We start from the raw sequence: 15,015 nt of genomic DNA, 5'->3' as shown, positions 1-15,015 counted from the left end.
ATATCTTTCAGAGCAGGTCTGCTAATCACATCTCTCTGCTCTGTCCACCTGTTATCTTTATGTGTAAATACAGAGATAACAGTGTAGACTCAGAACAGACCACGGATAGCTGAATGTGTTACAGCAGAACTTGTGCTGAGCTTTATAGTTCTGCTAATACTACATGTCAGCTACTCACCAGAACTGTCATTCAAGGGGGAAATCCCGCCCAACCAGAAAGTGAGGAGACTGTAAGGAGACCACAGAGTTCTGAGTTGCTCAAGAGACAACTTTCGATACCCCTTTAATGGCTTATATAGCTGGAAAACCCATCTTTTATCACCAGCTGAGGTGTTGTGAATTGTGCTCTTGGGTTCCCTCCGGTGGTTGTTGGCGGTAATACAGTTGTCCCTGGGTTGCAATCCTGAGCAGGTGTCCCTGCTGATTGCAGCTCTCTCTGGGTATTTAGGTTTGCAGGATCCATTAGCCCTTGCCAGTTGTCCATTGTTCTTGGAGGTCTTACATCTCTGTCTGGTTCCTCCTGCCCTGCTGCCAAATCAGCCAAGATAAGTGTCTGGGTTTTGTTTCTGCAGCACACATGCTGTGTGCTTTACTATTCAGTACTATTCATTGTTTTTTCTTGTCCAGCTTAGACTGTGTTTGGATTTTTTCAGTCATGTTGGATTCTCAGGAGATGCAGATATACATTCCATGTCTTTAGTTAGATGTGGAATTTTTGTATTATCTGCTGTGGATATTTTTAGGGTTTTAATACTGACCGCTTAGTATTCTATCCTATCCTTTTCTATTTAGCTAGAGTGGCCTCTTTTGCTAAATCCTGTTTTCTGCCTGCGTGTGTCTTTCCTCTAATACTCACAGTCAATATTTGTGGGTGGCTACCTATCCTTTGGGGTTCTGCTCTGAGGCAAGATAGAATTCCCATTTCCATCTATAGGGGTATTTAGTTCTCCGGCTGTGTCGAGGTGTCTAGGATGTGTTAGGTACACCCCACTGCTACTTCTAGTTGCGGTGTCAGTTTAGGGTTTGTGGTCAGTACAGGTTCCACCTACTCCAGAGAAAGTCTCATGCGGCTCCAAGGTCACCGGATCATAACAGTACAACTGGCCCCCACCATAAAATGAGTTAAATGCATCTCAGAAGAAGGGAAGAAAGGTGTTGAGCCATTTTTTTTTTCTGTAGCCTGTTTTGTCTTTCCTTCCCTCTTTTTCTCTGGGTGGCTGAGGAGTCTTGTGCTAGCATGGATGTTCAGGGATTTGCTTCTCGTGTAGACCAGCTTGCTGCTAGGGTACAGGATATTTCTGATTATATTGTTCAGACTCCAGTTTTAGAGCCTAAGGGTACCGTTACACTAAACGATTTACCAACGATCACGACCAGCGATACGACCTGGCCGTGATCGTTGGTAAGTCGTTGTGTGGTCGCTGGAGAGCTGTCACACAGACAGCTCTCCAGCGACCAACGATGCCGAAGTCCCCGGGTAACCAGGGTAAACATCGGGTTACTAAGCGCAGGGCCGCGCTTAGTAACCCGATGTTTACCCTGGTTACCATCGTAAATGTAAAAAAAAAAACAAAAAACAGTACATACTCACCTTCTGATGTCCGTCAGGTCCCTCGCCGTCTGCTTCCCGCACTGACTGTGAGTGCCGGCCGGAAAGCAGGGCACAGCGGTGACGTCACCGCTGTGCTCTGCTTTTACTTTACGGCCGGAGCTCACAGTCAGTGCGGGAAGCAGACGGCGAGGGACCTGACGGACACCGGAATGTGAGTATGTACTGTTTTTTTTTTTTACATTTACGATGGTAACCAGGGTAAACATCGGGTTACTAAGCGCGGCCCTGCGCTTAGTAACCCGATGTTTACCCTGGTTACAAGCGAACGCATCGCTGGATCGGTGTCACACACACCGATCCAGCGATGACAGCGGGAGATCCAGCGACGAAATAAAGTTCCAAACGATCTGCTACGACGTACGATTCTCAGCGGGGTCCCTGATCGCTGCTGCGTGTCAGACACAGCGATATCGTATGGATATCGCTGGAACGTCACGGATAGTGCCGTCGTAGCGACCAAAGTGCCACTGTGAGACGGTACCCTAAGATTCCTACTCCTGATTTGTTTTTTGGGGACAGGTCCAAATTTTTGAGTTTTAAAAACATCTGTAAACTGTTTTTTTCTCTGAAACCTCGATCCTCTGGTGATTCCATTCAGCAGGTTAAAATTGTCATCTCCCTGCTGCGTGGCGATCCTCAGGATTGGGCATTTTCCCTGGAATCTGGGAATCCGGCCTTGCTTAATGTAGACGCCTTTTTTCAGGCTTTAGGATTATTATATGATGAATCAAATTATGTGGATCAAGCGGAGAAGACCTTGTTGGCCCTGTCTCAGAGTCAAGAAGCGGCAGAATTGTATTGTCAGAAATTTAGAAAATGGTCTGTGTTGACTAAATGGAATGATGATGCTTTGGAGGCAATTTTAAGAAAGGGTCTTTCTGAATCCGTTAAGGATGTTATGGTGGGGTTTCCCACGCCTGTTGGTCTGAGTGATTCTATGTCTCTGGCCATTCAGATTGATCGGCGCTTGCGGGAGCGCAGAACTGTGCGCGCTGTGGCGTTGTCCTCAGAGCAGATGCCTGAGCCAATGCAGTGTGATAGGATTCTGTCTAGAACGGAACAACAAGGATTCAGACGTCAGAATAGGTTGTGTTTTTATTGTGGCGATGCTTCTCATGTCATTTCAGTCTGCCCTAAGCGTACAAAGAGGATCGCTAGTTCATTTACCATCAGTACTGTACAACCTAAATTTCTGTTATCTGTGTCCTTGATTTGCTCATTGTCATCATTTTCTGTCATGGCGTTTGTGGATTCAGGCGCCGCCCTGAACTTAATGGACTTTGAGTTTGCCAGGCGTTGTGGTTTCCCCTTGCAGTCTTTGCAGAACCCTATTCCTTTAAGGGGCATTGATGCTACACCTTTGGCTAAAAATAAGCCCCAGTTTTGGACACAGGTGACCATGTGCATGGCGCCAGCCCATCAGGAAGATTGTCGTTTTCTGGTGCATAATTTGCATGATGCTATCGTGCTGGGTTTTCCGTGGTTGCAGGTACATAATCCTGTGTTGGATTGGAAGTCTATGTCTGTGACTAGCTGGGGTTGTCAAGGGGTTCATAATGACGTTCCTTTGATGTCAATCTCCTCTTCTTCCTCTTCTGAAGTTCCAGAGTTTTTGTCTGATTTTCAGGATGTATTCGATGAGCCCAAGTCCAGTTCCCTTCCACCACATAGGGACTGTGATTGTGCGATTGACTTGATTCCAGGCTGTAAGTTTCCTAAGGGCCGACTTTTCAACCTGTCTGTGCCTGAACATACCGCCATGCGGAATTATGTTAAGGAGTCTTTGGAGAAAGGGCATATTCGGCCATCTTCTTCACCGTTGGGAGCGGGATTTTTTTTTGTTGCTAAGAAGGATGGCTCCTTGAGACCCTGTATTGATTATCGCCTCTTGAATAAGATCACGGTCAAGTTTCAATACCCTTTACCTCTGCTTTGCGATTTGTTTGCTAGGATTAAGGGGGCTAGTTGGTTTACGAAGATTGACCTTCGGGGGCATATAATCTTGTTCGTATTAAGCAGGGTGATGAATGGAAAACTGCGTTTAATACGCCCGAAGGCCATTTTGAATACCTTGTGATGCCATTCGGGCTCTCTAATGCTCCATCTGTTTTTCAGTCCTTCATGCATGATATCTTCCGGACTTATCTTGATAAATTCATGATTGCATATTTGGATGACATTTTAATTTTTTCCGATGATTGCGAGTCTCATGTGGAACAGGTCAGGATGGTATTTCAGATCCTTCGTGATAATGCTTTGTTTGTGAAGGGGTCTAAGTGTCTCTTTGGAGTGCAGATAGTTTATTTTTTGGGCTTCATTTTTTCTCCTTCATCTATGGAGATGGATCCGGTTAAGGTTCAGGCCATTCATGATTGGATTCAACCCACATCCGTGAAGAGCCTTCAGAAATTTTTGGGCTTTGCTAATTTTTATCGCCGTTTCATTGCTAACTTGTCCAGTGTGGTTAAACCCTTGACCGATTTGACGAAGAAAGGCGCTGATGTGATGAATTGGTCCTCTGCAGCTGTCTCTGCCTTTCAGGAGCTTAAACGCCGATTTACTTCTGCCCCGGTGTTGCGTCAACCGGATGTTTCTCTTCCGTTTCAGGTTGAGGTTGATGCTTCTGAGATTGGGGCAGGGGCCGTTTTGTCTCAGAGGGATCCTGTTGGTTCCTTGATGAAACCGTGTGCCTTCTTTTCCCGTAAGTTTTCGCCTGCTGAACGCAATTAAGATGTCGGCAATCGGGAGTTGTTGGCTATGTAGTGGGCGTTTGAGGAGTGGCGACATTGGCTTGAGGAAGCTAAGCACCGTATTGTGGTCTTGACCGATCAGATTTTTATGATTTACCTCGAGTCTGCCAGACGGCTGAATCCTAGACAGGCTCGATGGTCCTTGTTTTTTTCCCGTTTTGATTTTGTGGTCTCGTATCTTCCGGGTTCTAAGAATATTAAGGCTGATGCCCTCTCTAGGAGTTTTTTGCCTGATTCTCCTGAGGTCCTTGAACCGGTCGGCATTCTGAAAGAAGGGGTGGTCCTTTCTGCCATTTCCCCTGATTTATGACGGGTTCTTCAGAAATTTCAGGTTGACAAACCTGACCGCTGTCCAGTGGGGAAACTGTTTGTTCCTGATAGATGTACTAGTAGAGTGATTTCTGAGGTTCATTGTTCTGTGTTGGCTGGCCATCCTGGTATTTTTGGTACCAGAGATTTGGTTGGTAGGTCCTTTTGGTGGCCTTCTTTGTCACGTGATGTGCGTTCTTTTGTGCAGTCCTGTGGGACTTGCGCGCGGGCCAAGCCCTGTTGTTCCCATGCTAGTGGGTTGCTTTTGCCTTTGCCGGTCCCCGAGAGGCCCTGGACGCATATTTCTATGGATTTTATTTCTGATCTTCCGGTTTCCCAGAGGATGTCGGTTATCTGGGTTGTTTGTGACCGGTTCTCTAAAATGGTTCATTTGGTGCCTTTGCCTAAATTGCCTTCCTCTTCTGATTTGGTTCCGTTGTTTTTTCAGCATGTGGTTCGTTTGCATGGTATTCCGGAGAATATTGTGTCCGACAGAGGTTCCCAGTTTGTTTCTAGGTTTTGGCGGGCCTTCTGTGCTAGGCTGGGCATTGATTTGTCTTTTTCTTCCGCATTTCATCCTCAGACAAATGGCCAGACCGAGCGAACTAATCAGACTTTGGAAACTTATTTGAGATGCTTTGTGTCTGCTGATCAGGATGATTGGGTGGCTTTCTTGCCATTGGCCGAGTTTGCCCTTAATAATCGGGCTAGTTCGGCTACCTTGGTTTCGCCCTTCTTTTGTAATTTTGGTTTTCATCCTCGTTTTTCTTCGGGGCAGGTTGAGCCTTCTGACTGTCCTGGTGTGGATTCTGTGGTTGACAGGTTGCAGCAGATTTGGGCTCATGTGGTGGACAATTTGGTGTTGTCCCAGGAGGAGGCTCAACGTTTTGCTAACCGTCGTCGGTGTGTTGGTTCCCGGCTTCGGGTTGGGGATCTGGTCTGGTTGTCTTCCCGTCATGTTCCTATGAAGGTTTCTTCCCCTAAGTTTAAGCCTCGGTTTATTGGTCCTTATAGGATTTCTGAGATTATTAATCCGGTGTCTTTTCGATTGGCCCTTCCGGCCTCTTTTGCTATCCATAATGTCTTCCATAAATCTTTATTGCGGAAATATGTGGTGCCCGTGTTTCCCTCTGTTGATCCTCCGGCCCCTGTGTTGGTTGATGGGGAGTTGGAGTATGTGGTTGAGAAGATTTTGGATTCTCGCTTTTCTAGGCGGAAGCTTCAGTACCTTGTCAAATGGAAGGGTTATGGCCAGGAGGATAATTCTTGGGTTTTTGCCTCTGATGTCCATGCTGCTGATCTGGTCCGTGCCTTTCATCTGGCTCCTCCTGAATGGCCTGGGGGCTCTGGTGAGGGTTCGGTGACCCCTCCTCAAGGGGGGGGTACTGTTGTGAATTGTGCTCTTGGGTTCCCTCCGGTGATTGTTGGCGGTAATACAGTTGTCCCTGGGTTGCAATCCTGAGCAGGTGTCCCTGCTGATTGCAGCTCTCTCTGGGTATTTAGGTTTGCAGGATCCATTAGCCCTTGCCAGTTGTCCATTGTTCTTGGAGGTCTTACATCTCTGTCTGGTTCCTCCTGCCCTGCTGCCAAATCAGCCAAGATAAGTGTCTGGGTTTTGTTTCTGCAGCACACATGCTGTGTGCTTTACTATTCAGTACTATTCATTGTTTTTTCTTGTCCAGCTTAGACTGTGTTTGGATTTTTTCAGTCATGTTGGATTCTCAGGAGATGCAGATATACATTCCATGTCTTTAGTTAGATGTGGAATTTTTGTATTATCTGCTGTGGATATTTTTAGGGTTTTAATACTGACCGCTTAGTATTCTATCATATCCTTTTCTATTTAGCTAGAGTGGCCTCTTTTGCTAAATCCTGTTTTCTGCCTGCGTGTGTCTTTCCTCTAATACTCACAGTCAATATTTGTGGGGGGCTGCCTATCCTTTGGAGTTCTGCTCTGAGGCAAGATAGAATTCCCATTTCCATCTAGAGGGGTATTTAGTTCTCCGGCTGTGTCGAGGTGTCTAGGATGTTAGGTACACCCCATGGCTACTTCTAGTTGCGGTGTCAGTTTAGGGTTTGCGGTCAGTACAGGTTCCACCTACTCCAGAGAAAGTCTCATGCGGCTCCAAGGTCACCGGATCATAACACTGAGGCCTCTGATGGTATCTATTGCCCATAGGCTCCCATGTTGGAAAAAAACCCAAAGCATATGCTGTCTCAAATTGTATACAGTTTTGTAGTCTAATTGACAATTCCAAACCTTTTTTAGCATAATATTTATACTGTTACATCGTGTAAGACAAATGCACACATACGCATCTTATACAGGCTGAATATGTCCCCCGTCACTAGCCCTATAATTTGGATCACAGACTTTTAGCTGCTTTCATGATTGACTTTCTTTCTATAGAAAAGACAGTAGAAGATTTGAAAAATGAGAAGGACACACTAGATACTGAACAGAGCACAGTGGGGGAAGACATGATGCCAGAACCACAAGAAGATGAGACCGTAGAATCGAGCACCACAGAGCAACCACCAGTACTGGAGCCACAGGAGGAGGAGGAGACCATAGTGCAACCACCAATACTGAAGCCACAGGTGGAGGAGACCACAGAGCAACCACCAGTGCTGGAGCCCCAGGTGGAGGAGACTACAGTGCAATCATCGGTAATTGAGCCACATGTGGAGACCACAGTGCAACCACCAGTACTGGATGCAGAGGTGCAGGAGACCACAGTGCAACCACCAGAGATTCATAAGAAGGAAGCAGAACTTGTTTCTCCTACTGAAGACCCAGCAATATCCCATAATGTGGAGAAAGCTGACCCAGGTAAGAGATCTATACTTTTATGTATCACTAGACCATTGTACTGTTCTTACTTACTAATGATGTCTGTTATATCATTCTAGTAATAAATTGCAGCAGTTATTGGGTAGTGTTGTCCTGTAAGAGCTAAATCTATATATACTTATATACAGAAGAAGCCTACGTTCTATCCACTGTACATATATACTTATCGTATATACAGAAGCATGATGATATCACTATACATAAGCAACATTGATCACATATGGACATATGCAACATATAACTCTCTCTTCCTTCCTTGTTCCTTGTAGTCACTGCTGTAGATGAAGATGGAGTGGAGGTAGACGAGGCAGAATCCATGTCGCTGTCATCTGTGTTGTCTTCAATGGACAGCGCTTTTCTTGCAGCCAAGAAGGGTGTGGCAGCGGTTGCCAGCTTGGTAAGTCGCACAGATGGAACCATACTATTGTTAGAAGTCGTTGTACCATCTGCATAGCCCCATCTACAAACAAAGAGAGCCTGGCAATCAGCTGATATCGCTACAGGTTGAATATAGTAATACATGACGGCCATTCAAATTTACATATGTGTTATGGACCTGGTGGTTAGGAGCACCTGAAATGACCTGATGAGTAAACTTGAAATCGGAACAAGCTCTGGGAAAGTGGGAACTCTGCTGACCGCAAACACTACTCCTATCAAACACACTAGAAATAGCCGTGGAGCGTACCTAACTCTCCCTAGACGCCTCTTCACAGCCTAAGAGCTAACTACCCCTAAAGATAGAAATATAAGCCTAACCTTGCCTCAGAGAAATTCCCCAAAGGTAAAGGCAGCCCCCCACATATATTGACTGTGAGTTAAGAGGAAAGTCACAAACACAGGAATGAAACAGGTTTTAGCAAAGGAGGCCAGACTTCACTAATTTAGTCAGAGGATAGAAAAGGGATCTATGCGGTCAGCACAAAAGACTACAAAAAGCCACGCAGAGTAAGCAAAAAGACTCCCCACACCGACTCACGGTGTGGAGGTGCCACTCTGCACCCCAGAGCTTCCAGCTAGCAAGGGAATATCATAAAAGCAAGCTGGAGTAGAAATAGCAGTACTAAGAAATATATTCAGGAAGCAGTAACAAAAAATGAACTAGCAAAGACTTAGCTTCTGCTGGATTAGACTGGTCCTCAGAGAAGTCCAAGAGAGATCTGAACCAATACTGAAACAACGACAGCTGGCATCAAGTAACGATCTGAGTGGAGTTAAATAAGGAAGCCAGCAAGCAATAAACGAGAGCAGCTGACAAAGCCAACCTCAGTGACCAGCAGTTCCGCTCAAAGCCACCAGAGGGAGTCCAAGAGCAGAACTAACCAAAGTACCATTCATGACCACAGGAGGGAGTCCGAGAACGGAATTCACAACACATATGGTTGTTTAAAGGGGTTCTCTGGGAATACAAGATTAATAAATTGAAAAATATGTTGTTATAAATAAATTCCTAAATACTTTAAAGGCCAAAATCACACTTTAGTACTTTTATTATATCTCCAGTATTAGATCAAGTAGGCAGGGAGGATAACAGTGTGAGCAGATTCCTCTTATCTAAGCACTCCTGGTATCTCCAGTATTAGATCAGAAGGGAAGGACAGCAGTGTGAGCAGCCTGAGATACCAGGAGTGCTGAGGTATTAGATCAGACAAACAGGGTGGACAGCAGTGTGAGCAGCTTTTTCTTATCTCAGCACTCCTGGTATCTCCACTATTAGATCAGATAGACAGGGTGGACAGCAGTGTGAGCGGCCTCCTCTTACCTCAGCACCGCTTGTATCTCCAGTATTAGATCAGATAGACATGGTGGACAGCAGTGTGAGCAGCCTCTTCTTACTTCAGCACCGCTTGTATCTCCAGTATTAGATCAGATAGACATGGTGGACAGCAGTGTGAGCAGCCTCTTCTTACTTCAGCACCGCTTGTATCTCCAGTATTAGATCAGGTAGACAGGGTGGACAGCAGTGTGAGTAGCCTCTTCATTCTTGTCATACCAGGAGTGCTGATGAATTAGATCAGATAGACAGGGTGGACAGCAGTGTGAGCAGACTATTATTACCTCAGCACCCCTAACATCTCCAGTATTAGATCAGAAGGACAAGGTGGACAGCAGTGTGAGCAGTCTCTCCTTTCCTTGGCAACCTTGATATCTCTTGTATTAGATCAGATAGACAGGGTGGACAGCAGTGTGAGCAGCCTCTTCTTACCTCAGCACTGCTTGTATCTCCAGTATTAGATCAGAAGGACAAGGTGAACAGCAGTGTGAGCAGTCTCTCCTTTCCTTGGCAACCTTCATATCTCCAGTATTAGATCAGTTAGACAGGGTGGACAGCAGTGTCAGCGGCCGTCTCTTACCTCAGCACCGCTGGTATCTCCAGTATCAGAATATCTTCCTACACATGAATGGAGGGGGCAGAGTTTCCTTCTGCAGATGCTCACAGGCACGTGTCCTATTAATATCGTAGGACAGGCTTCTTCCTGGGAATGCCTCCCTAGACAAAATGAGTGTGATCGGCTAAATAAAGGTATTTGGGAATTTATGTATAATGATATTTCCTTTTATTGTTTTTTTTCTATTCCCGGAAAACCCTTTTATAGTCCAACAGACTATTAGATCTTTATTGTATCTCAATTTATTTGGTGCTATTTGTAGTTCATTGGGAAGCACTGGTGTCTTTCATGAAACACGACACGGCTTCATTGTTGATGTTTCTGAAGCACGGGTGTGCAGGACGGGTGTGCTAGAGCGTGATATTGAGCTGTTATTATGCTGTTGAGCTCAAAAACATTCTTTGATCCTGTCCTCTAAAGTTTTACCATTGAAAGTAGAATTCACCTTTAAGAATAACATCTCATGTGGTTGTGGCCAAAAGTCACCCGTTTGTGAAGGGAAACTGGTGCACCAATCTGACGTGAAACACACGATTCTTCGCTAGAGCAACTGATGGTGGGGTTAGACTTAGCTAATGCCATGTGCTACTCAAGTACAGACCTCGGACGCATGGCAGCAGACCCCCAAAGGGGCAGGAAGCTGTAACAGCAGGTGCAGGCAGGTACTGGCGGACACGGCTGGTATACAGGAAGGCAGGTACTGGTAGGCACGGCTGATAGGCAGGCAGGTACTGGCGGACACGGCTGGTATACAGGAAGGCAGGTACTGGTAGGCACGGCTGATAGGCAGGCAGGTACTGGCGGACGCAGCTGATATACAGGAAGGCAGGTACTGGTAGGCACGGCTGATAGGCAGGCAGGTGCTGGCGACATTGCTGGAATACAGGAAAACACAGCAAGTACAGCCGGACAGGTACAGGACAGATAAACTGACTGGCAGGTACTGGGGACCTGAGAACTAGCGAGCGTGCAGACTACTGACATAACACGTTGCTCAAGCTCCTCCCAACAGGTCGAGGTGCCTTAAATAATAAATGTCTCCCAGGCATTGGCTGGGGACTCTTTCGGACAGCGCGTGCTGTCCCTTTAAGATACCGGGAGCATTCCTTAACCACAGTTCCCCTGGGATCTGTGAACAGTGCGCAGACCCCGGGCAGCAGAGGAAGGAAGAAGAGGTGCAGGACGGGCAATCGCGGCTGTGAGGAAGGAAGCGTGCAGGGACGCTGACACTACAACAGCCACTACCAGGAGTATTGCACTGCACCACTGATGTGCCGCCTAATTCAAGTACTGAGGGTTGAATGTCCGCAAAGTTTAAATTTTAAGTCAAAAGAAAAGATCATTAATTTTGTATTCCTGAAAATAGCATGACTGATAATGGCATGAACCTAAATCAACCTAGCTCTGACAAGTGGGGTCTAAGTAATTTTGTTTGTAGGAAAGCATTAAATAAGCATCTAATCTGGAACTGGTCATTATACAGGAGGGGGAGGAGGTGAACTGTGACATCACCTATTGTGAATGGTGGATCCTGTGTTATCTACTGTATATGGAGGTGTTATCAGTCATTGTACAGGAGGGGGAGGTGAGCTGTGACATCTATTGTGAATCCTGTGTTATCTACTGTATATAGAGGTGATATCAGTCATTGTACAGGAGGAGGTGAGCTGTGACATCACCTATTGTGAATGGTGGATCCTGTGTTATCTACTGTATATGGAGGTGTTATCAGTCATTGTACAGGAGGGGGAGGTGAGCTGTGACATCACCTATTGTGAATGCTGGATCCTATGTTATCTACTGTATATAGAGGTGTTATCACTTATCAGACATTGTACAGGAGGAGGAGGTGAGCTGTGATATCACCTATTGTGAATGGTGGATCCTGTGTTATCTACTGTATATAGAGGTGTTATCAGTCATTGTACAGGAGGAGGAGGTGAGCTGTGACATCACCTATTGTGAATGGTGGATCCTGTGTTATCTACTGTATATGGAGGTGTTATCAGTCATTGTACAGGAGGGGGAGGTGAGCTGTGACATCTATTGTGAATCCTGTGTTATCTACTGTATATAGAGGTGATATCAGTCATTGTACAGGAGGAGGTGAGCTGTGATATCACCTATTGTGAATGGTGGATCCTGTTACCTACTGTATATAGAGGTGTTATCAGTCATTGTACAGGAGGAGGAGGAGGTGAGCTGTGATATCACCTATTGTGAATGGTGGATCCTGTGTTATCTACTGTATATAGAGGTGTTATCAGTCATTGTACAGGAGGGGAAGGTGAGCTGTGACATCTATTGTGAATCCTGTGTTATCTACTGTATATAGAGGTGATATCAGTCATTGTACAGGAGGAGGAGGTGAGCTGTGACATCACCTATTGTGAATTGTGGATTCTGTGTTATCTACTGTATATAGAGGTGTTATCAGTCATTGTACAGGAGGAGGAGGAGGAGGAGGTGAGCTGTGATGTCACCTATTGTGAATGGTGGATCCTGTGTTATCTACTGTATATAGAGGTGTTATCAGTCATTGTACAGGTGGAGGTGAGCTGTCACATCAACTATTGTGAATGGTGGATCCTGTGCTATCTACTGTATATAGAGGTGTTATCAGTCATTGTACAGGAGGGGGAGGTGAGCTGTGACATCTATTGTGAATCCTGTGTTATCTACTGTATATAGAGGTGTTATCAGTCATTGTACAGGAGGAGGAGGGGAGCTGTGACATCGTCTATTGTGAATGGTGGATCCTGTGTTATCTACTGTAAATATATGTTATCAGTCATTGTACAGGAGGAGGAGGTGAGCTGTGACATCACCTAATGTGAATGGTGGATCCTGTGTTATCTACTGTATATAGAGGTGTTATCAGTCATTGTACAGGAGGAGGTGAGCTGTGACATCACCTATTGTGAATGGTGGATCCTGTGTTGTCTACTGTATATAGAGGTGTTATCAGTCATTATACGGGAGGAGTAGGTGAGCTGTGATAACACCTATAGTCAATGGTGGATCCTATATTATCTACTGTACAGAGAGTGAACAGTGAAAAAATTGAATGATTTCTGATGATAGATACATGAATGATATAGAAAAACAAAAATAATAAAAAAAATACAATACATTTAAAGTGAACCTGTCATCAGGATTTTGCTAAGTAAACTACAGTCAGTGTGAGGTTGGCAGTGTTATACTGATTAATTTTAATCCTGGGGTGAAGAAATCCGTCTTGTGGTTCTTGTTTCATCTCTGTTAGAGTTTTCAGCTAATGAGATGCCCGAGCTCCGGGGTGGCTCTTTTTTTTTCATGCTGTGGCCTCATAGTCATCATTGTGGCTTAAATGTCAGGTCACTGCACCTTCAGTGACTGGCTTCTCATTTTAAATAGCGCAGTTAATGTTATGCTGTTTAAAACATTTTTAAAAAAAGTAACTTCAACATAATGGCGGCGGCAGCAGCATCTATCGCAATGGCCGGGTTGACTGGTGGACGAATGAGCTGTTTAAAATGTATGGAGTGTATTGTCATAAAATGATGGTGGGCCTCCCCGGTCGGCAGAACGGGCGGGCTTCCTGTAACTACTGCTGGCAGCCGGACACGATTAGCACTGAGCTCCCCCTAGTGGTGGCTGCAGGCAGTGATGTTTTATTATACACCTCAGGCCGTGTAGCTGAGGATCCGGAGCTCCATCCCTTATGATATGATTCTAGAATGTATCCGCACAATAATTTGGATGGGACAAGGACAGTATTTACTAGTAGATTATATGGCACGACCGACAGGTATAATCTCCGGCCTGGAGGCTTTTCTTACCTTTCATCGCACAGTTCCTGTGGTTCGGCTGAGACCTACAAGGCTACTCCACCAGTCTCCCAGCGAACCGAGGCAGCGATGTGTAATGATATTTATCTAAGGAGAAATTAGTGATTTTTCGGTTTCAGTGAACAGGAGAGTAAATATGGATTATTAATCCTCGGCATGTTCACAGGGCAAACATTGGGCAGAGCGGAGGCCTCGTTCATCCCCGTCTCCAGGCCTGAGACATCCCTAGAAGTGACTTCATTCATGATCCGACCACAAGCCACGATTCATGCTGATTGCGTCCACGATACAAGATTTATCGTGTCCGATCAGTAAAGACGTTTTTCATTGGTTATCAGAACAGTTTGATGAAGTCCAGCAATACCTTTATGTGGCCAGTCTGCCCCTCCGTTGCTGAGAAATCAGCGTTTTAATATATATGCAAATGAGGCTGAAGAGCTATGGTAGATCTGAAGCCTGTCACTCCAGCTCTATTGCTTCCCAGTGTAGCCTCCCCCTTCTTGACTGACAGCCTCTGTGCTGTGTGAGAAGCCGTCAGTCAAGCAGCAGGAAAAGGTGGTGCAGGGTGAGGAACAGAGCTGGAGTGACAGAGGTATCAGAGCTACCATGGCTCTTCAGCCTCATTTGCATATCAATTCAAACACTGATTTCTCCGTAATGGACAAGTATTGCTGGACTTGTCTTTGAAAGAGCTACATGTCCATATAAATAGTTTGTGAAATCCTGCTGACAGATTAGATTCCCTTTAAAGGGAACATGTCATCAGAAAATGAATTATTGTTTTGAATTTTTTTTTTAATTATTATTTTTTGTTTTTCATATCACAATCATTATAAAACAAAACAAGTAATCTTGCGATTTTAACACTGGGTCTTATTTTGTATCATACTTCCTGTTGTTTCAGTAAGAATTTACTGGAATTTCCTTATCAGATTCAGGATTTTGATTACAATGACTGAGAACACCTCTTCTACATCATTCATGTATCTCTCATCACAAATCATTCATTTTTTTCTCTGTTCACTCTCTGTACAGGAGATAACACAGGATCCACCATTCACAATATGCAATGTCACAGCTCACCTCCTCCTCCTGTACAATGACTGATAACACCTCTATATACAGCAGATAACATAGGATCCACCATTCACAATATGCAATGTCACAGCTCACCTCCTCCTCCTGTACAATGACTGATAACACCTCTATATACAGTAGATAACATAGGATCCACCATTCACAATATGCAATGTCACAGCTCACCTCCTCC

The 15,015-nt window shown here is 45.1% G+C and overlaps 1 protein-coding gene across 2 annotated transcripts in view; it reads left to right on the top strand.

The window, feature by feature from the left end:
• Window positions 1-15,015, top strand: part of MIA3 (MIA SH3 domain ER export factor 3) — an 80,918-nt gene that overhangs the window by 14,583 nt on the left and 51,320 nt on the right. For both annotated transcript variants that reach the window (XM_077282229.1, XM_077282230.1), the window contains exons 5-6: window positions 7,082-7,504; window positions 7,795-7,922. In XM_077282229.1, coding sequence (XP_077138344.1) covers window positions 7,082-7,504; window positions 7,795-7,922 — 551 coding nt within the window. The remainder of the gene's footprint in view (window positions 1-7,081; window positions 7,505-7,794; window positions 7,923-15,015) is intronic.

This window comes from Ranitomeya variabilis, chromosome 2 (assembly GCF_051348905.1).
Source record: "Ranitomeya variabilis isolate aRanVar5 chromosome 2, aRanVar5.hap1, whole genome shotgun sequence".
Lineage (NCBI taxonomy): Eukaryota > Metazoa > Chordata > Amphibia > Anura > Dendrobatidae > Ranitomeya > Ranitomeya variabilis.
The sequence above is the reverse complement of the archived record's forward strand: the minus strand, read 5'-3'. Positions and strand labels throughout refer to the sequence as shown.